The 22,441-nt window shown below is 37.5% G+C and overlaps 1 protein-coding gene across 1 annotated transcript in view; it reads right to left on the bottom strand.

The window, feature by feature from the left end:
• Positions 1-1,329: 1,329 nt before the first annotated feature.
• The window catches only part of Plppr4 (phospholipid phosphatase related 4), a 36,961-nt gene continuing 15,849 nt past the window's right edge, over positions 1,330-22,441 (bottom strand). Inside the window, exons 2-7 of the mRNA XM_048456894.3 lie at positions 19,083-19,268; positions 13,934-14,063; positions 10,650-10,845; positions 9,135-9,192; positions 8,243-8,416; positions 1,330-5,285 (exon numbers count right to left, since the gene is read on the bottom strand). Of these exons, the coding sequence (XP_048312851.1) occupies positions 3,954-5,285; positions 8,243-8,416; positions 9,135-9,192; positions 10,650-10,845; positions 13,934-14,063; positions 19,083-19,268 (2,076 nt within the window). The 3' untranslated portion in view covers positions 1,330-3,953. The remainder of the gene's footprint in view (positions 5,286-8,242; positions 8,417-9,134; positions 9,193-10,649; positions 10,846-13,933; positions 14,064-19,082; positions 19,269-22,441) is intronic.

Raw genomic sequence — 22,441 nt, 5'->3', positions numbered from 1 at the left:
CATTAATCTCTTAACCTATAAAAGGAAGAAACGACACAGCTGTAACAACAGCTTCTCGGGTTCACAGCTCAGAAGCTACTCACCTGAGTCCTCACAGACGATGCTTATTCTGGGGATGCAAGTACATAAATCACCCCTTTTGATATATGGCAAAATGGTTGACACAGGCTCTCATCATCCTGTATTTGTTTATTTCTTCTAACCTTTTGGCCAAAGTGGGCAATATTAGACATTTGAGCAGGTTATTTTCTATTTCCATATTAGTAGTTTTATTTACTGGGTAAAAGAGTATTGCTAATCCACGGAAACTTATACAGTATTATTGAATATTCTTCAGAAAGAATCAAATGGCTGGCATAGCTGATTCAGAAATGAAAATTTCAAGAACCAAAGGAATTTAAAACCATTTAAATCACAGTGAGACACACATTGTGGTTTGCATATTGTTTTAAAACCAGAATAGTTCCATAATTTCATGGTAGCTTTCAATGGCTTTGTCTAGGTAGCAGTAATGATCCCATTTCTTGGTATCCATGAAGATAATTGCTACTGTACAGTTGAACAAACTTAGTGGAATTTCTAGATAACTGTCACTTTGTGTTCACAGAGCACTGTATTTAAAGTCATTGGATAAAAGCATAAATCTTGGTTGTAGTCTAAAACCTTGCATTAACTATTTCTAATGCAATATAGATCACTAAAAGTCAGAGAGTGGACTATTGTAGCTTAAAAGTAAATACAGTTAATTGCCAAACACTCTTTTAAGAAAAGCTGCCACTTTTCTGCCTACAATAGCGTGAAAGGTAATAATCGAGAAGGGTATATTGACCACTTTTAGACATTAAGACCACTGATTTTCTTATTTCACTTTTTGTGTGTTTTATAGTATCGAAGAGTGGGAAAGTATGTCTAAATACAAGAAACCTTCTATATTAATCAAGTCACAAATTCTTTTTTTTAAAAAAGATCTATTTTTATTGAACTGTATGTGTATATGTGTGTGCCATATGTGTGTAGGTCCTCACAGAGGCCAGAAGAGGGAATGTAGTTATGGGCAGCTGTGGGCCTCTTGTGGGTGTTTGGTGTTGAACTCAGGTGCTCTGGAAGAGAACGAAGTGTTGTTAATCACTGAACAATCTCTCCAGGCTCCTGAAATAAAGTTTCCAAACAAAGAGACATCTGGCTTGACAAACTTTTCCTTTCTCTGAGTAGTACTCTTTTTTCCTCATCAATTATTCATCATGACAACTCATATTTATACTTTTCCTCGGCTTCTTCCAAGTTATTATCAATTCCTATTCTATCTAAATAAAAACCCAAATATTCCAGTTTTGATGAAGAAATCTAATCTTTATTTCTATGATGTTAGCACAATATACTCACACGATAGCTTTGATCTGTACTTAACAAAATACATTTGTAGCACTTTACAAACTTCCTCAGTCTGGAAAACATTGCATAACATTTTATTAAACACAATACTTCATATATATTATATATATCCATAATTTTATTTACTTTAAAAAGATAATTAACTCTCTTTATTCAATACTTGGTTTTATCAATAAAGCACAGCCTAACAAAAGAAGAAGTGCTCTCATTAGCAAATAAGATAAATAGAACACTAAGGAGAGATAACACCTGCTAGTCTGATTTGTTTTAAATTAAGGTACCAGTGGAATGTAAACAAATTTTTTGTAATTATTCATTTTTTACAAAAGATGTGTTATCAAATATACATGCAGAGGTCTGAATTCTAGTGTCTATCATTATAGTTTCTTAACAATGTGGTACAATTTGTTAAGTCATTAAAAACGGTAGCCTTTGGCACTTTGAGTAGAAAAAGAATATATCAATAGTATGTAAAGAAAAAAGAATTCAATGACTAGAGAAGTACTTTAAAATCTTTTTTTTGTTAAGAAATAGGAAAGATTAGGAAATATCATATACTGCACCTCAAATACTGCAGCTTGGGTTTTCTTCAGAGTACTAAAACCAGTCCACCCTTCCCTCTAGGAACTGGCCAGGCCAGTGGCCGGGGGCATCGCCATGGTGGTGATGGTAGAAGTGGGGAAGGCAACATTTTACACCCACTTCCTTCTCTGAGAAGGAAATTGCCAGAAGGGTTACTGTTGAGTCTGTATTTTATTGCCAGAGTTTTCAATTCTGCTGGTTTCAGCTAAATTCCTAATACCTTAGGAGGTTGAGTTCTCTAAAAAAAACCTCTGCCCTTTGCATGTAGAAGCGGATAATGGGATGAATGGATTCCTTGCTGGACGGTTGTTCTCACTGAAAACTGTAGGAGGTCAGACCAACCAGCTCTACAGTTTCTTTTTGGCTGCCTCTTGGCAGTCACCGAGTGTACAATATAATCCTTCGGACATGGCAAAAAAGTGTTTAATACCAAATTTCAAGAGCCAAATGTTTCTCCACCCTATACATCTCTAACCTGGAAGCATACTTAAAAAGGTTTTGTTGGTTTTCTTCTTGCTACCAATAACATGGTCTCCTTTGATTTAGGCTCAAGGCTTTTGATTCAAGACAGGCAGCCAAAACTGCAGGTTGCCATCTAAGCACAAAAGCTGTGCCTACTCTGACGCTCTGAAAATACACTTTCTTAATTTATACTGTGAGACACTTTTATTTCTTGATTAGTATTTGCCGAGAGTCTTACTGTTAGTGTCTCATTACAAGCATGTCAGGGAAGAGAGGCATGCTTGCCCCATTGTGGCTCCAATTGATGAATGAGATAATGTGAAGATGAAATACGCTAGAACAAAATGAAATTTTATGATTACTTACTGAAGATGTAACCTTTGCCATGAGGTTGGAGACATCTTGAACTGGACCAACATGTCTGGCAATGGAACCCACAATCTCAACTTTTGGCTCAGATTTTCTTGTTTATGAATTCACAGCAGTGTAGTTTGCACAAGGAATGTAAATAGTTATTTTTTTTTCTTTTTAAAATAGAAGAATATATGTATGATCTCAAAAACACATAATAAACTAAGGAGAAGCCATAAAGTGGAAAATATAATCACAGTAATTTCAAAATATTCTCTAAAACAATGTTTTAACTATGCAAATGTACTCACTAAAAATACCAGAAATCAGCATTACCAATACTCAAATAAAAAGCAGAAAAATGGTGCAGATAACTATTTATTCCCTTTAAATGAAAACATTCCTACAGAGTTTCAGATATTGAAAAATGCATTTTTTCAAAGAAATGCTCAGAACCTTTTTCAAAACTTTTTTTTTTTTTTTCCACCGTGAGAAAGCCACTACAGGGAAGCCGAGGATGGCCTAATCTGCCGAGGATGACCTAGTCTACCACATCTTCGGAATGATGGAGCATTTCTCTGACGAGGGATCGCACACCACTATTTCACAGCTAAGTAGAGTTTGAGAGTTTACATGGTCTATGCACTGGAACAATCAGCACCTCCCAGACTGAGCTTCTGGTGCAGATTCAGCAAAAAAAAAAAAAAAAAAAATGAGTAATATATAATACTGCATGGCCTCTGCTGTGGGGGAAACCTGTGTGGTTTGGGTTTCCACAGCTAATTATAATTTGAAAAAAAAAAGAAATCTCAAAGTTGGCACATTCAGAAAGTGAAATACTATACATCGAAGGAAATCGCTTGGTCTTAATGCTGCCCTCTACGAAGCCTCTGTGACGGGTCTTAGGAACTGTTCAGATGGTGAGATTAATTCGGGCCTTGCTTTCTGCTTTTCCTTTCCCTTGGTGTAAAATCGCCACAATTTGTGTGGTAGTTCAATGAGAGTTCCGGACAGATGGTGAACAATCTAGTTGGGCAAGAAGGCTTTCCAAATCCTCCTGAAAAACAAAACAAAACAAAAGAAAGACCGAAAAAGCACAGGTAGAATAAACGTGTGGTTTTGAGGGCGGTGGTGGTCACCCACATGATGGCACAAAGGGCCACTGCTCAATCCTTATAAGCCCGCGTGGGGGACGTTCCTTTGTAGAAGATGTTTCTCGTGTTTTCGGGGCTGTTGCTTCTCTCGGGGATCAAGATAATGTTGCCCTTTCTGCGCAGGGTGGAGTCGCGTGAGGAGGACACAGACAGCGTCTCTGAACCTATCTCGCTGCCCTCCACCGGGGTCACTCGGATGGTGGTGATGCCATGGTGGTGGTGCTCGTTGCTGTCGATGTTGCTTCTCTTGCGATCTCCAGACCCAAAGCTGTCTTTGAGGGACTCGCAGCTCTCCGAGTCCCTGTTGAGATCATTGAGCTCGTAGGTTTGGCGCAGGCTGCCCTTCTCTGGAGCTTTCCACTTCCAGGAGCCGCTGCCTTCTCCTTCGGTGGTGGATGGGATCTGAATGATAGGCCTGTTGTTCTCGGGGTGGGCCTCCACCCGCACGATGCCACCGGGCTCGTGGTCTGTCAGGGTTTTGTAGCGAATGGAGCCTGTGCAGGTGACGGTGCTCCCCTCGGCATTCTTGGGGCTGCTCTGCAGCACGCCCTGTTGCTTGGACATGGCGATGACCTGCATGATGCGCGGCTGGCTGTTGCTCCGGTTACAGGCCACTGTCTTCTCTGCGGCTTTCAGCCACTTGGCTCGTGCGGAACTGCTCTTGGGCGAAGTGCTTATGTTTTCCTGGGTCTCCTCGGGGATGTGCACCAGTTGAGAGGAACCAGGGCGGGACTGGATGGACACGCGTGGCCCCCCAGACATGCTATTGTTGCACCCGGGGACAGAGCCAGGCTGGATCTTGAGGTATTGATTGCCTGGGACATGGTGGTCTCCATTCACCCCTACCCTGGAAGGCTCTGAGCTGGACCTCATTTCTATGGACCTAGGTGGCGACTGCCCTTCTGGCTCAGTGTCCATAACCTGCAGGGACATCTTGCGACTCTCGTTCTTGCTCTTCCACTGAGTGAGGAGCTGCTTGGACCGGGCAGAATCCATGGAGGCGTGGATGCTCGCGTTTCTTCTCACTGGGTCTTCCACTGAGGGGGTATTGGCTCTGGGCAGCGTGTTGCTGAAGGTCACCATGCTCTCCTTCCCCATGGGGCTCCGAGGAGTGATGATTTCTACGTCAGCATTGGCCCGCTTGAGATTTGTTAAGGAGCTGGCATCCCTGTGGTTCCGGTTGAGGATGCCTTCTGTGTGAGCAATTCCATCACTGCTGCTACCATTTTTAGCTGATAAAACCCTGCTGGGGTCTTGATTGAGCTCTGTCAGTGACCTGAGGGCATCTCTCTGCTGGAGCATACTCTCTTCACTAGGGAGAAAATTCCCCACGGCATACAGGCCCTGGTGTTCAAGGGAAAACAACAAACATCACACACTGGAAGATGCCATTAATCACGTTTCTCTTAGAATGCCCACAGTTGTGGAAGGTACTGAGCATAAGCCACAGACCAATAGAACAATGAAAAAGTCCAATTACTCAGGGGGTAGCTTGTAACTATCTAGATCATTGGACTAATTGCTTAGAAATAAGGATGATCCCTTTCAGTTCCACCAATTGTCACACCCTCCGTATGTTTTGAAAAGGAAAGAAACACAATGAGAGAAGTACGGACATTCCCCCCCCTCCGCCTTTTAAAGTTTTTCATTTTTCTGGACTAGTAGCTTCTTTTTGAGTGACAGCCCAAGAGGCTTGAAGGATTCATGTTCCCTCCCATTTTCAATCACTCCTTCTGATGGCAAGCTAAGGAGCTACGGGAAATATAGAACAGGGATCATTCCTGAAAACACGGTGTGGGGTTTGGAAATGAGGGCAGCGACATACATTGTTGCAAGTCACGCTGACTTCAGCCTTGCCTGTCTGCTTCAAACTTGACCTTCAAGTGGGAAAGATGGATTAAAGTGCTGCTTTGTACCAAACGTGGGCCAAATTTTACTTAATTTTGCCTGCATTCTCAGTCCCTCAATTTTATTTGTTTTAGATTTGGAAAAGGTTACATTTCGGTTTCAAAATTGTTACCCTGGTTACATTAGATCTAATGCCTGCTGGATTTCCACAGACAGGCTCATGAAGCCGGTGTCCACCTGTGAGCTATTTCAATTGGAGGTGGCTGGTTCTGCCATTTAAGTCTAAGTAATGTGATTTCATGGTTTTAATATTTTATAGACTGCTTGACACGGAGGAGTAGCATATGTTTAGGAATGGTAATGCACCAATTTCAGGACACAGAGTGCAAATGGAATAAAATAAAATAATTCTCTCTCTCTCTCTCTCTCTCTCTCTCTCTCTCTCTCTCTCTCTCTGTGTGTGTGTGTGTGGTGTGTGTGTATTGAGATAGGATCTCACTATGTCACACTAGTTGGCCTGAAATTTGTTATGTAGATCAGGCTGGCCTCAAATTTATAGCTATTTATCTGTCTCTGCCTCTCAAGTGCTAGGATTTCAGGCATATGCCATCATATTTAGACTGATTTTTTTTATTGTTTTTGAGGTTTCAATAAGTAGACCAGGCTAGTCTTAAATGTGCAGTCCTGCTGCTTCACTCTCTTAAGACTACAGGAGCGAACATTGCCCTGGCTGTCCTTTGCTGTCTCCTTTTAAATACTTCTGCCTGTGCTCTTACCTCCAGGATAAGCTTCTCAATACCCTACTAATAATTGCATTGCATTTGTAAATTTGAAAAAAATCTGCCATTGAACTTCAAATTCTGATCCTATTGTATAATATTCAGTGCTCAGAATGGTAATATAGTTATTTAATTCTTATTTTGAAAGAAATATGACATAAGTCATAGTTAATTAATTCATTAATTATTGAGGTATTGGAAATCAAACCAGGGGTTTGTGTGCTCTACTTTTTTGTGCTCTGAATGTCTACTTCAATATTTTTGTTCTATGGGTAAAGAATCAAGACTCTGAGTGGCCAGGAAGAGTCAAACTTTGTACCTACATCCTTTGGATTGGTTGGAATGCTCATGTGATGTTAGGGTACCATGATCTTACATGAGTGCAAGGAGATGCACAGCCTGTGGAGTGGAAGCTCTTTCCCCTCTCTTTTACAGCACTCCCTTACTGCCAGTCAGTACTCTAACAGACACCCTGGCCTATGCCCCCTGATTTCCCACTGACTTCAGTGTGATCCAGTCCCTCTCTGCTGAAGAAGGCATGTGAGAGTAAGGTTTAAAGTGTTATCACCAGCTCTGCTTGCTTATAAAGAGGAAATCATTGCACACCTTGGAAATATTTCTTCTTCAAGATCATTTGTTTTTTTAATTCCGTTTTTACAAGTCCCAAGGTCACATGATTGTGGCTACGGACAACTAATTTTTATTTCTGTCAGCCCCTCTTAGTTTTCTTCCTGTTGCCTGTTCCTGTCTGTCACCTGCTTGTTGGTTATGCTAGAAACTTTTTCACTCTGTGACCTGGCAATTTTTCATACCCTAAATAAATGCAATGATACATCTATAAGTAATGCCCCTGGCTTTCAAAGTACTCATGGCTCCTCTGCCCTTCAGACATCGCTACTCAAATGCCTATTAATTAACAATCATGAACTCCTCAAATGTGTTGCTATCCAGTTGAATTTCTATGTTAGCTGGATTATTTATCTAGTCTACTAGTGTGATAACCATAAGTCCAGTCTTCCAAGTTATAAATTTGGTCATTGGCAGTGTCCTGTCTCATCACTAAGTATGCTGTAACCATTTATGCTGATGCTTGTCTTCACACGAGCATCTGTAGGAGATATCTTATTTCCCTTAGTTTTATAGTGCATAACAGTGTGTAGATAATGAACAAGGAAGGTGAATGAAAGGATGTGTGTATGACTGAGTTCAATAGGCAATGTCAGTCTCCTTATAATGCAGATACTCATCTCGAAGTATTTTTTGTGTTTGAGAGATTAAAAAACTTCACTATTGGTTGGAACATAGCTACATTCAGAAAAGTGCTACTTTGTGTTGTTGGGGAAATTATAGCAACTTTTCCTAAATCATCACTATTCCTAGTTTTACTTATATCTGCTTTCCTCATGTATAAAATTTCAGTACACAGGGTATTACTCTGTGTGCTTTCTTTAAGAAAGAAATATAACAATTCTCAAATCAATCTTGGTTCCTAAGAAGAACTCATTAAACCATTTTATTAAAAGTAGAGAATAAGTTGTGTTAGAATAAAATGCACCCTGGGATTTTCTCATGAATATAAATGCATCATGAGTAAGTTATTATTGTACAAGATATTCTATGCATGCCGTTCCACATTAAACTGCACTTCACTAAGTAGGTAAGAATGTTATTTACCAAATACAGGGCGATTCCTCCTCCTATTAAAAAGCCACAATAGACATCGACTGGGTGATTCTTATACTGAGTTATCCGTGTTAGCCCGCAGATGATTCCACAGATGATAAATGTGAAGACCAAGAGAGGTTTCAGGAGCTTGGAGGAATCGGTTAATGTGGAATTGAAGTACATCTTTAAAATGAAAGACGTGAGGTAAGTATGCTAGAAAGGCCATTGTGTTAGAAAAGTCTAAGCAAATAAAAAGCTCAACTCAGAAGTTTGGCTGACACACTTGACATAACTTTCACCCATTCCCCTTGCCATGGCTAAGTTCTCAACTGACCAAAGAGAGAAGTGCATGACAACATTCATAAAATACAGCCGAGCTCTCCTTTAACAGCAGGAAAGTCTGCAAAATATTGAAGCAGTAGATTTTGCCCTAGAATCCTAATAGCCCTCTTATGTACCACAAAATTTCCTTACATTCGTCTCACAAAAGACTACTCAGGCTATGGCGTCAATCAAACACAAGGACTCTTCATTGTATAACACTTATCAAATTGACCGTGACCTAGAACTTGCTATTGTTACATAAATACTGAAAGCTGTGTTCCTGTCTATGTCATTGTACACTTCCTTAACAAAAGAACTTTGGTTTCTGTATTACATAAATATTTTCCCACAAAGTATTGTGTTCAAAGGGTCTACAGGTAAGAAAATATTATGACTCATTGTGGAAAAATTCTTTGATTCTTCCTTTTTTAAAAAAACAAAAAGCAAAAAGTAACATCTGATAATGGCTTCTGATGCTATTATATTAAATTATAACCTAATTAGTCACCTGGAGGAAACACTCATTCCTTAGCTTTTCTATAGGTCACAACTTAGCAACAAGGAGCTTATTACTTACCGACACATACACCGCAGCAAAGGCAGCAAGGGTCGCGTGTTGGGATGGGAATGACTTTCTGCCAAGGGAAGACAGCCAAATTATGCATTTAGTTTGAATGTGCTGCCAGCCATCATCGCAGGGTAAGATGTTCAACTTAAGGTCACGAAACAAGAAGTTATAACCCTAATTTATAATTGGTATACTGAGCAAAACCAGAGTGATTTATTACCCTTGGGAACACTGCTGATCACCGTGAGCATTAAAGAATAGCAGTGACCTACGTTTTAGTGAAAACTGAAATGAAAGGAAGTGGAAGGTAAGTATGAGGCTGGCAAAGGAGCACGTGAAATGTCTGGAACATAACTGCGTTTTGATTGCAGTTATGTCAGTTCCTTGTTAAAGTTCAGAAAATGTAGGACTTTGATGTTTTAAATGCTTTTTCTGCTCTGAAATAGTTTCATGGCAATAGGTAAGGAAATTATTTTCCCATACCAGTATACCTTAATGTACTTTTATACTCTAAAATGTACAGAAAAGCCCAGTTTTAACAAACTGCTTCTCTGCAGAGCCTACTTAAATATGACTGTCACTTCTAAAATAACACAGAATTTTCTTAAGTTGAATAACTTAAGGAGCAAGATTTATTTGGAACACTGACCAGTGGAACATAGACAGAAAAGATACACAGGAAAAGGATTAGAAATTTCTTTCAATGGAGTAAAAACATGGAAAAAAGAGTCATTGATATTATTTATTTTCTAATTATTTGTTACTTGTTATATTGTTATAGACAATAAAATGTATTGAGAAAGAATACAAGACATGGTTCTTCAGCATAAATTCAAAATTATTAAATAGTCCATGGAAATTTGCTTTGTTGAGAAGTCAAAAATAATAACTACAATTTTTATAATATTATTTAGAACTCTGCATCTCTCTACTGATTTTTCAGCACCTCAGAAACTTCCTTTTGTCTTATAAGTGTATTTAACTATGCTGATTGAAAATAACTTAATGTAATAGTAGTTTTATGTTCTTAACCTTCTGAAATGTAAAGTCAGATGCTGTTTAACATTTATGTATTTATTCAAAAAAGAGATGCAGCCATAGGCAGATGCTGCTCCTTGTTAAACTTGAGCAAAAGAAAAAAATTACAGAATTTTAAAATAAGTGATAAAGAAGAGACAGAATACAGATTTTTGGTATTTGACTTAAGTAAGTCCAATGCACATATTGTCTGTCAGCTATAATTTATGGATCATTAATATCTTAAACCAATTGTGGTAGTACACAAAATATAAGTTCAGGTAAAGGAGGGCTTGTAGCAAGAATGTGAAACGGAAATTGGAGACTTCAAGAGAAGGATTTGGAACAAGTCACTAGCAGATCTCGTGTTATGGTCATTGAATTGATTGCTGCATTGATAATATAAGCAAAATACAGATCATCATGACTGAAAATGGCATGCTTGGGTGTGCAATGATTGCATGACAAGGTACTGGCATGGAATAGCTTTAGAGTTCTGTTTCCAACCTGCCACTGTTGATAACTGTAAGATCAGATCCTGAACAAATATCCTCCACGATGTAGGAATTTTCCTTGCAGGATACATTCAGAGAGGTGTAGTTTGGCTTGCACACAGTCAGAAAGTATGGGGCTTGGTATCCTGTGGAGAGCTGTATGATATCTGTAATGAGAGCTGTGGAGCACAGTCCAAACACATGGACACCTAGAAGCAAAATGGAAAATGTTGTTACCAACTTGATGGCTAACGCTGGGTTTGTATTAGTGTCAGCTCTGTTTATCGTGCATTAGTATGTTGACCTTATAATGTGCCGTCATTTCTTCTAAGATAATTTGAGAGATAATGTAGAAATTTTCTAAGCTTCCAAGTTGATATTTAAGGGCAAAATACTACAGCAAGAATTTACTATAGGCACTCTTGTCAATTATTTTATATATAAATATTTGCTTTGAATTAAGCATGTCTATGTGTAGGTCTGTATATCTGTTAGTACAGGTGCCTGCAGAATACAGAAGAAGGTATCAGAGTTCCAGAGATAAAGTTACAGACAGTTGTGAGTGGCCAGATGTGAGTGCTAGAAATTGAAATTGGGTCCTTTACAAGAGCAGTGTGTATTCTTAACTGATAAGCCATGTCTCCAGTGACTAAGGTCAGTTTTTAACATGTTTTATCATAGGTCACTTGCCATCTATCTGGGGGAAAGTTGAGGAAAGATTAGAGAGGGACAGAATATGAGAAATGCAATAGAATTGAAAATGCTTTTACGTTAATGTTATTTTTATTTTGCCATCAAATGAACTTATTATGGCAATCTGTGGGATCACGGGTTTGCATCTGGTCATTGGAGTCTGATGGATTTGCAAGTACAATAATGACTGCCCCTACTCCCAAGTCCATCAGTAGCTAAATGGTTCAGTAACGTGGAAAACAACTTGTAGGGAGGAGATGTTGACAGGGATGGAGGAGATAAAAGCAAATCAGGAGGTAAGAATAGTCAGCATGCATTAAATGTAGTTATAAAACTGTCAAAGAACAAGTTTAATAAAAGTTATCTAAATCTGTAATAAAATATACACAACACAATTTTTAAAACAATAATTTAAAAATCCTGAGTATATCTGAGTGGTTTGGATTCTTCTCACCTTGGTCTATAACTCTAGACAGCGGTACTAAACCCCAAAGAGTCCATTTTTCGTGCTGCTGGGAATGATAATTAAGCAAAGAAGGGAGAAGGCAGGATTTGCCATAATAACCAAACAGAAGTTAAAGCCTGGGTAGCTGTGGAAGCTGCCATATTTGGTGATGATGTCCTTATATATCCTGCCAAACTTTCAATTGTATATTCTAGGACCAATCTTAAAATTACAAATCCTCAAGCTCTATGTTATTTGAAGTCACCTGCTTGGCTCATCTTGTGAGTAGTTCCTTCTAAGGAAGGTATAGATAATTTAGAACATGCCTATTCTTCCCAGGCTGTCTTGACTCCCTGAATTCATTCTGACTCAATTGCTTGCATTCTGATTCATGAGACGCTCACTGAAATCATTCTAAGAGGCACCCTTTCATCATCCTCAGACCAAGAGTGTTGGGCTGCATTGATTTTCATTTTTCTTCTCCAGGCATTGTCCTCTAGTCATCACAGCCTCAGTTCCTTTCCAATTACCCCAGGAATTCACAGCACGGAAAACTGATCTCTGCATTCCAGTTCCGAGTCACATGCACAGGGTCTACTCTGTTTTTTAGGTATTTATGTATAGGTGTCTGAGTATCCACATTAGTGTGAGGATGCCCATAGAGAATAGCAGAAAGTATCAGACCCCCGCCCCAGAACTGAAGTTTCAATCAGTTGTAAGCTGCCTATTCCGGGGTCTGTCCTGGAGTCAAACTCCGGTCCTCTGAAAGAGCAGCAAACACTCTTAACCACTGAGCCACCTCTGCAATCCACCTAGGAGTCATTCTTAACATGATACAACCTAGATCACAGTGTTTTGGACATGAAGAACTGGCGGTGTGGTCTGAGATTTGCATGATCTAGGTAATGGCTGAATAAGAAAGGAGTCAGCTTATTTTACGTTTGGGAAAGTGAGACTCTCCAGGCCCAGGGTGGGTGAGGTTGCAGACAGCAGCATTTCAGAAAATACACTTATTTGTCCGTAGAATTATATTCTATTATGGAAATCTTTCTCTGGGTTCAGTTTTTTTTGTCTTGGAGTTCTATTTCTTTATCTCAAATGTCCCTAAGTGGGCTACTGTTTTATTACCATACCAATGTGATAGTAAGAGGACACCTCCAAAGAGCAGGGTTTAGGAAACGAAACAATGTCAGTCAGGGAGAGAAACTTTCATGTAATTATTCATGAGATATTACATGAGGCTACCAATGTCTTTATGCTGACAAGTTATGGGTAAAAATAGCTTAATATTGACTTATTGGGATGAATATAAAACCTTCAGGTTGGTTTCCGGTATCGTAGATGATCATTTAAATCAGCCAAGAAAAAAAAAAAAACAAAAGGAAAATAAGATCTGTGACTCAAGCTTCATTCCCATGGTCCCTTGCTAATTGTGATTTAGGAATTAGTGTCATTCAGATATGTACTTAGCCAGGCCTGTGGCTTTCTTATAGGCGTCATTAAAAATAAATGTAAGGGGTGTGTGTGTGTGTAAAAGTGTTCAAGCAAGAAACAGTAGCCAGAATGTAGCAGTCTAGGGTGACATTTCCATCCACAGCAACTTCTAGATGAAACCACTAAGAAGCAGACTCACTTATGTGAATAAGCAAATTTCTGAAGCTTTGTCAATTAATGATGACCTACTGACATTTAAAAAAAAAACAAAGCATGGTCCCATGCTCCTGCTATCCTAGCACTTGGGAGGTGGAGGTAGGAGGCTGAGGAATTCAAGGCCAGCCTCAGCAACATATTAAATAGTGGCCACATGGAACTTGCCCCTACTTTTTCCTTCTCCCACGAGGAAAAAAGAAATCAAAACCTATAACATGCACTTTGTGAAACTATTTTAAAGTAAGCTTATGCTTCAACTGGAGTTTGGCAGCATGCCCTGAAATGTGTGGTGTGCTAGCTCACAGAATCAGGGCTATGACTCCAAATAACACATTTTCTATAGAAATCCTAGATTCTGAATTTTAAAAACAGTTTCCTGTATAATGTCAAACTCACGCATACTGAACATATACATCTAAATTACAGCGTTAAGGCTTTAATATCTGTAATTAGGCATCGTATTTCTGTGCAGAAAAGCATTTTAGTTCTTTTTGGCTCCTCACACCCACCAACGAATCTGACGGCTCTTCTGAGAAAGGAGTTGAAGTTGCAGCCCCCGGCATTGATGTGGGGTTCCAATCCAGCCCCGTTTCTTCTTTTGGAAAGGCAGCAGTATAGAATCCCTTCTCCCACCATGATCTGCAAAGGCCACACAGTGTCAGCAAGACTGTCACTGTACCTGCACACTCGCAACTATAAACTATGCATCATCCTTTCACACATTGTCAATTCAACAAAGAGAAGATGTATTTTTCTAAACACTTCAGACATGCAAGCAATTTATTCTGGGGATTTAGCAAGCAGTGAAAAATACGCAATTAGGGCACTGTAAAGAGTTCTGGCTGTGTCTTGTCTACTTGCATTTGTCAAAGGTGTGAAAATATCTCTGAATTTCAATTTGATTAAAACAATCACCCCTTGGTATTTTGCTCATCACAACCCAGTAATTCAATCAACCACACAGTTGCTGATTCCGCTCTAACTTTGAGATTCTTGACATCAATTCCAAGATGCCTTAGAAGAATCAAATAAATCTTGAGTTAGTATCAGAAAATTTGACAAGCAGATTTGGTCAACAAAACAATTTCTAATTTAGCAGAGAAAAAATGCAAAGGAAAGCTTGTCTGACTATAAAAGAGCTGTTGAGTATAGCCATTCCGCATATATCACAGTAGGGATGGAACTATGCTTTGTATTGGTTAATATGGTAGCGACCACTCCCATGTACCTGCTAACAACTTAATGTAGGCACTTCAAATGAATCAACTATTTAATGTTAATTGCACCATATTAAAAGTTTAAAATTAAATAAATTTAGACTTGAAAAGGCCACAGGTTGATAGCTATCTATCGGAGAATGCAGATGACAGGAGAATCAGATAAGTAGGTAGTCTTCCGAAGGGATAAACTTTCAGAGTGCATGTTCGCAGTAGATAAAAAAAACCATGCTGCAGTATCAGGAGTATCTTAAGGTATAAACAGTGGATATTACTATGGGACTTTAAAACATATAACACCAGTGAAGGGGTCCATGTCATCCAGATGTCCTTTCATTCAAGAAGATTTTTCTTCTTTAATTCATTTACTATACCCTACCATGAATTTCATCACTGTCTATATAGTTTCCTTAGTACTGTGTCTTTTCCTTCAAGTAGTTTTTTTAAAATTATTTATAGTACACATTCTACTTGACTGCCTCTCCTTAGACTAGGAATCTCCAAGAGAAGAGCCACTTCTTTGTTATTCTCATTTTAAGGTGAGATTTCTGTTTAGGATTTTTTACTTTGCTATTCTAGAAATCCGAGTTGCTATTTTTTCTGTATAATACAGGCAAATATTGAATTTATGACTTTTATTTATCAAAAAGATTTAAAATATTTGAGAGTATTATTGCAAAAAGATTTCTGTCGTATTAGATAGTGGTTTCATAGTTGTGTGGAGTTGAGGAAAGTAAGGTTTCAAGAGATTAATAGTCCCTCAGATATAGTAGATCATGTCACTGTAATGGTTATGAATGTACTTAGGACCAAACAATGGTTAAGTGTAGATGTTTGAGTTTCTAAGTTCTCATTAAAATATTTTTATTTGTTTTGCTGATGTGGCGTGCACATAATCATAATGAGTCTTAATTTGTATACAAATTTTTGATATAATATTCTTTGATGAACTCTGAAGATAAGGCAAATATCTTCATAATTATCATATTGTATGATAACTCTTTTGCAGTCAATCAGTAGGGAAACCATAGAGGAGAATTTATCTCATATTATTAAATGTTGAATGAATTATTTATATTTTCTGACTGTTTTCTGACATTGATACTTCAAATGACACCTGGAAATGCACCAAGCCCTCTGTTCTGTGTAGTGAACCCCTACCCTCACACCAGGCTAATCTTAAAGACAAATCTGCTGAAGCATGAGCTTGCCTTCTTCCCAGGAAGATTCTAAATTTGTATTAAGTTTATTCAACTACAGAGATGAGAACAAAACCGAAATCTTTGATGGTCAGAGATTAGAGCATATTGATTTCACTCTCAGAGAACGGGAAGGATGTAGAAGTTAGGGAAATAATTTTTGTAGTGAGGTTACAGTAAAGTTAGAATGACTCTGCTTGCCACAGAATCAATACCTAGAAGAGCTCTTCTCTAGGGGAAGGATCTGAAAACCAGAAAGAACAATGAAATTTTAACAACACCAGAGTTGTATATGTCTGGGGGGGGTGTCAAATACTTTTATATGTCAAGAATGTCAAAGCTCATCTCAAGACTGAGTTGTTCACGCAGGGTCGATGAAACCACTGTGGAAGAAAAATGGTCACTGATGACTTGGAAGGCTTCAAGAGATGTGGGATAATTCCCAAACACAAACAGTTCCTGACTTGCTTCTCTTTACATTAAGAGGCACATGGCGGGATGGATGCCCTACAGAAATGCCCTAGGAAGGAAGTGGTACTAGGTTCTCCAGGTCTGCTCAGTGGGAGGAAGAGGTGGTAGACCTCCATTGATTTCTCAGATCCTAAAGCCCCAAAGTCCTAGGAAGCATCCCTAACCTATATACTGAGACTTTGTGATGGGACCCAAGGGATTCAAAAGACATAGGAACACTGTGATGAGGCCGAGATAATTGTCTCCAGCATATGCAGCAATATTAGGAGAGGAAGCAGCATGTGATAAAGGCTCCTGACAGGGAACATAGCAATTGGACTTCTTCCAAGTGACTCAGGGCTTATTTGCTTGGTTTATTCACTCATATCTTAGTGAACAAATAACTTTACATCTATAAAATGTGAGTTATTCAAATGATTGCACATAAACAATTCTTTTTACCAGAGTCGTACACACCTGATGCACTTTATGTGGTTTACTCCTGATATGTCAATTAAATCCATATATTGCATTCTGGCTGAAAAATGTTTTTCTGATGTGATAGGTTTAAAACAAATTTATTATTTCCTCTATGGTCAAATGACTAAGCAAAATGACGGGAAGATTTTGCTATTTGAAGAAATGTCATCCATTAAAAAGCTTTCTCCGATTCCAAGTGCATCATAAATACTTCTAATCCTTTGAATTCACTGGAGCTCAAATACCATTTGTTCATAGTGTGAATAAATTAGGTTTCAATTGTATTATCCAAATATTTCATTAAATGTATTTATAGTATAAATAATATAATATTATTTACTATAGGGGTAATACTTGGAGTGCAGAATCATGGTTACATGAAAGTATAGAGTTTAGAAAATCTACAAAGAATCTTTTTAGAAACTGTTGATATACTGAAACTCAAAAGGCCAGTGCATCAGAGAATTTTATAAAAGTTTAAGTGTGCCTTTTAATTTCATAAATCTTCAACATTGATGAGTGTAATGAAAGAACCTGAAATGAGCCAAGGCTCTTTCTGGCATAAGTAAACAATATCACTAGGGAAATGTATTTCTTTTCTTTTAGGCAATTAGTGTGAGGGGCAGAAGAAATGGCAGGAAAGCTTGTCTAACCTTATTTATCAATAGATTTACATAAAACATGCTATTTGTGATGTGCTGTAACACATCAAAACAACTCTTTAGAAATTAAATACCAAGGAAATAAAAGTGCCAATGAACAAATAGGCAAGTGAATTGGCTAGATAATTTTCAAAAAGAGAAATATAAATGGCTAATAATTATTTTTAAAAGTTCTCAGTATTCATAGCTATCAGAAATATACAAATTAGAATTAATTTAAAATATTACCTTTCCTTAGTGGGCATAGCTATTATCAATAAACATGGCAAGAAATGTTGGAGGGGATGTGGAGAGAAAAAAAAGCCTTATGCACTGCTTGTGTAGGCAAAAATTAATAGAACCATTGCAGAAATCATTTGGAAATTTCTCAAAAAATTAAAAATAGAACTACCCTATGACTTCAACTTTCATTTCTGGGCATATATCCAGAGAAGTTCATCCCCTTATCTAGAGATATTTGAATACCAGTTTTTATTGTTGCTTTATTCACTATAATAATGAATTGGAATCAACTTAGTTGTCCATCAACAGATGAATAGATATATAAAATGGAATACTATTCGGCACTAAAGAAAAAATACAATCGCAAAATTTACTCTAAAGAAAAAAATGCAATCACAAAATTTGTTGGTAAATTAACTTAGAATGTACAACAGTAAGCAATGTTATACATTCTCAGAAAGATCAACCTGCATGCCTTCCCCTCACATGCAGAATCTAGTCAGTAATGCATGCATCCAAATAAACAAGTGTGCATGTTGGTACAGTGTGTCATGCAGAAAAGAGCAAAGAAAGTTAAATACCAGGGGATGATGATGGGCTGAGTGCAGGAAATGGGCATGCACTCATTATGAAAGAGGATATAAAAATTGGTGTTTAGTTCTAACCCTGTAATGGATTTTCCATTTTTGGTTGTAGATAATTACATGAATGCATAAGTAAAAGTATCAAATAAATTGTGAAGCTCCCCAACTTCTGTATAGAAATTCTGTGATTGCATAGTCTTTGGTAATTTTAACTTGCAATTTTCTTTTGCAACATTTATAGTAGGGTTTCAAACTAAAAACAACTGTGTTTTAATTCATTTTTGATATATTGGATGCATGTGTGTGAGGGTGTGTGTGTGTGTGTGTGTGTGTGTGTGTGTGTGTGTGTAGTAAGCATGAATACATCACTAAGAGTTAAGTTTTGAGCTTTTTACACTTTGTAAGTCTCATTGATTATAATCAGCATAAAGTGCTAATTTAGTAAAATTTAACCTATAATTGTTATTAAAATCATTTTTGAACAGAGAATAATTATTTTCAGCTCCCTGGAATTCAAGTAGCAAACAAAACATGAGAAATGCATCAATTAAAAATATATCACCAATATAATAGTATCCATTGAGAAGAATTGTTGAGTTATAAAATCTTTTTCATAAATGCAAACATCATTTTGGAAATTGTGAAATTTTTAAAACTAAATGCCAACAATTTTAAGCAATCAACTACGTGATAATGTCAATAGGCAATATATCCCAAAGGCAAGACCTTCCCAATCCAAGGGTTAGAGTTCATCTTTTTCTTTTTTGTTTTCACACTTGCTACACAAACTGAATCAGTTTTTGTTTTCTGGGATTAAACAATAAAATTTGGGATCAATTCTTACCGTAATTGCAGGTCCAGCAAAAGCCAAGCTAAGCAACATGAGGAATGGGATGGCCTCCTGGGTTGGCTCAATGTAGGGCATGCTAAGACTCCGGTCATAGCAGCTGAATCCAGAGTGCACAGGTTTGAAGACATCTGTGAGTTCCAGGAAATAGAGGCTAACCACCGAGGATGCCAATATAGGCAACTGAGGGTGAAAGACACAGGAAACAATCTATTTTTGTAAATAGGACAAATAGGATCTGTACAACTTGAAGTCTGAAACTGGTGGAATTTTCCCCTTCTGTCACGGCCCCTCTGTGGGGCAGAATAAAATGCATTTATAACGTGCTGTGCGTTTGACGTTCACAGTATGCCTCCGAGTCCTCTGCCTTGCCAGGACGCTCTCATCTGTCACCCTTTGCCTAGTCTTTCCACCTTTCTCTTCACTTACTTGTCCTCTTATCCACTCCCCCACCACTAACGCCACAAGGAGACTTCTGGACGTATTCCAACCCATCTCACTTCCCACCGTATTGGTTGCCATTCTCACCTGAACCAAATCCAAATGTCTAACATGAATAGAATCCAAGAGCTACACCATGGAATGGAACTTGCTTCAATATCTGGCCTTGGTTACAGTCTCACACTTCTATCACTTTTCAACTCACTGCTGGACATGCTCAGATGGTTCTTCATGCTTGTCCTGTCAGAGTCAAGTTTATTCCTTTCCAAGGTCCTTTGCCTCTGCGGCTCCTCTTCCTTTCATGTCCTTTCCCTAATTCTTTTCATGAAAGACATCTCTCCATGATTAATGGGATGTCCTACATCCTCTAGCTATGGTGACCTTTGATCCATTTTGAACCTTGTCATCTATCTTGATTTTTCTCAATAGTACTTATTAATTAAAATTATTTTGTGAATTAACATTATGTTAATAAAATTAACAACTATTTAATTTTCTTCTTATATAAACTATAAATAAGCTACAATAAACACTTAATTAAAGGAGCAAGAATCTGCCCAGTGTTGCTTGCTGCTGAGACCCTGGAGTATAAAACTAATAATTTTACATAGTAATATCCAATACATCACTTGGTAGTTTTAGTGGCCAGTTGCTACTCATCAATAGATGACTAACTGAATCAAAGTGTAAACTCTAATGTATTACAGTAAGTATATTAAAGTTGCCAGATTTAGCAAATAAAAATGCATGCTAACCAGTTAAATAAACATTTCAGATTGCAATAACTAATTTTTATTTTAAGAATATCCATTCAATGATTGAGAAATACATAAAAATTATTCATTGTTTTTCTTAAATTTTGACTTCATTGGCTGTCTGTTTGACTACCCTTAAACCAATCACAATGTAGTTTCTAACCTTTTGTTTTATATAATTTATGAATTTTTCTTTCATTTGACCTATAATATTCCAGGTTCTCACTACATAGAAGTCAGGTATCATATAGAGAACATGATATGCAATTTGTCATCCAGGAAAAAAAAGTCTAGAGAGTGAGCTACTCTCAATTTGGAAGAAAATATGACTTTTTTGCTATAACAATACTGTCAATGCTAACAATATAGACTTATGTATTAATCAAAATGTTTAGTTTGGCATTGGGAAGATAGTTTGATTAATATACTGCTTGTTCTGCATATGTGAGCATTTGAGTTTGATCCATGCAATAAACTGGCTGCTACACACACTGAATCCTAGAGTTTGGGAGGTGGAAAGAGGAGGGTTCATGGAGCACACAGAGCAGACAGTCTAGCAGGATTGATGTAAGCAGTCCTTTCCCAGTGAGCAGTCCTATCTCAGGAACAAGATGGAAAGAGACCGAGGAAGACACCCATCAATGGTTTGTCTCTCCAGACATTCTTCCTCTTCACCATGACTCCCTTCTTTAGTTTAAGGTTTTGATATTTGTGGAATACATAATGTTTACATAAACAAACAGGAAAGATATTTTATAAAAACATGATTAACCAGTGATCATTTCTGGCTATTTGTTTAAAAAATAAATTTGCAAGGTAGAGTTACACTTTCTATTTCCAGGAAGTCTTTATTTGTAATGAACTGAGCATTAGGCTTATTGGAAAAATTAGTGATGAATGGTGATTACTCTGCTTGTGGCTTTCTGGTTTTCAAATGGGTGGTTTCTATGGAACAAAACATTGCATTGAAATATTTATGTTTTATCTTATCCATTAGCATTTGATGACTAAACAGCTTGCCATTTTTCACACTCCTTCCTAACTTGGTCTACAGTGATAGTAGCTTTTCATCGTGAGCAATAAAGCAGTTCTCCCTGGTGTATAAATGTGACTGAAATTCCCATTTCAGTCTAGATTAATATATTTTATCTTTAATTTAGTAAGTATATCATGCCAGATAATTTCATACTTTGGAAATTAATGTGATTCATTGATTTTTAATTCACTTAATTTAAATCTTATTGCTTGGCAGCTGGTTACATTGCTGTCTTTGTTTTTAAAGGTGATAAGCATTCTTTTTTTCCCTTATTTATTTATTTAAAGAATTTCCACTTACTCCCCTCCTCCCAATACCCTCCCACTCCCCCCACTCCCTCTCCTCCTCCCTCACCATTCCCAAGAGCAGTCAGGGTTTCCTGCCCTGTGGGAAATCCAAGTTCTCCCCCCTGGTCTGTTTGGATGATAAGCATTCTTAATAACAAGTGACAGAGTTAGTTGTTGAACCTAGCTCATTCCAAAGTCTTATGTATTAAAAACTATTCTATCTTCCTTTCCAAATATTAAACAAAAATAAATATTTCAGATAATGAATTATGACTTACATCAACTTAAAGGATAACTGTTAGCTTGTGGTTGTTCTGTATCTATCACTCTTTAGTTAAGATATGCATTAATTAAAATAAACAGATTTTCTCTTAAATATGTGGTTTCTATAAAACTGGAAAGAATTTCTCTACTTATTAGAATGCTAAATATTTCACCATTAATCAGATTTGTCCATCTACCTTCTATCCTTTTTTTTTCTGGAAAATTTCTTATGTCACCTGCATGTACTTTGTACATGGGAGTCAGATTTGTGATCTTCACAAACATTTGATAACATTTGATGATCAATTTTTTTAATGCTCATAAACCTACAAGCGAACAAAAATTTTACCAACATAATCAATCTGAAAATAAAGTTGACCTTATTTAGCAGAGACATATTCCCCTTGGGATGTTTGTTCCTGATCACATGTAGACCATGCTCAACTATACTAACAATGACATAGCCAAAGAATAAGGTATTATTTTCAGTGCATGTGCATGGGCAATGGGAAAGAATGCTTAGAAGTTTGCGGTGTAGTAGAACCAGTGAAGTCAAATGGCTTTCACATGGCT

Source organism: Myodes glareolus, chromosome 17, assembly GCF_982192425.1.
Source record: "Myodes glareolus chromosome 17, mMyoGla1.1, whole genome shotgun sequence".
Taxonomy (NCBI): domain Eukaryota; kingdom Metazoa; phylum Chordata; class Mammalia; order Rodentia; family Cricetidae; genus Myodes; species Myodes glareolus.
The sequence above is the reverse complement of the archived record's forward strand: the minus strand, read 5'-3'. Positions and strand labels throughout refer to the sequence as shown.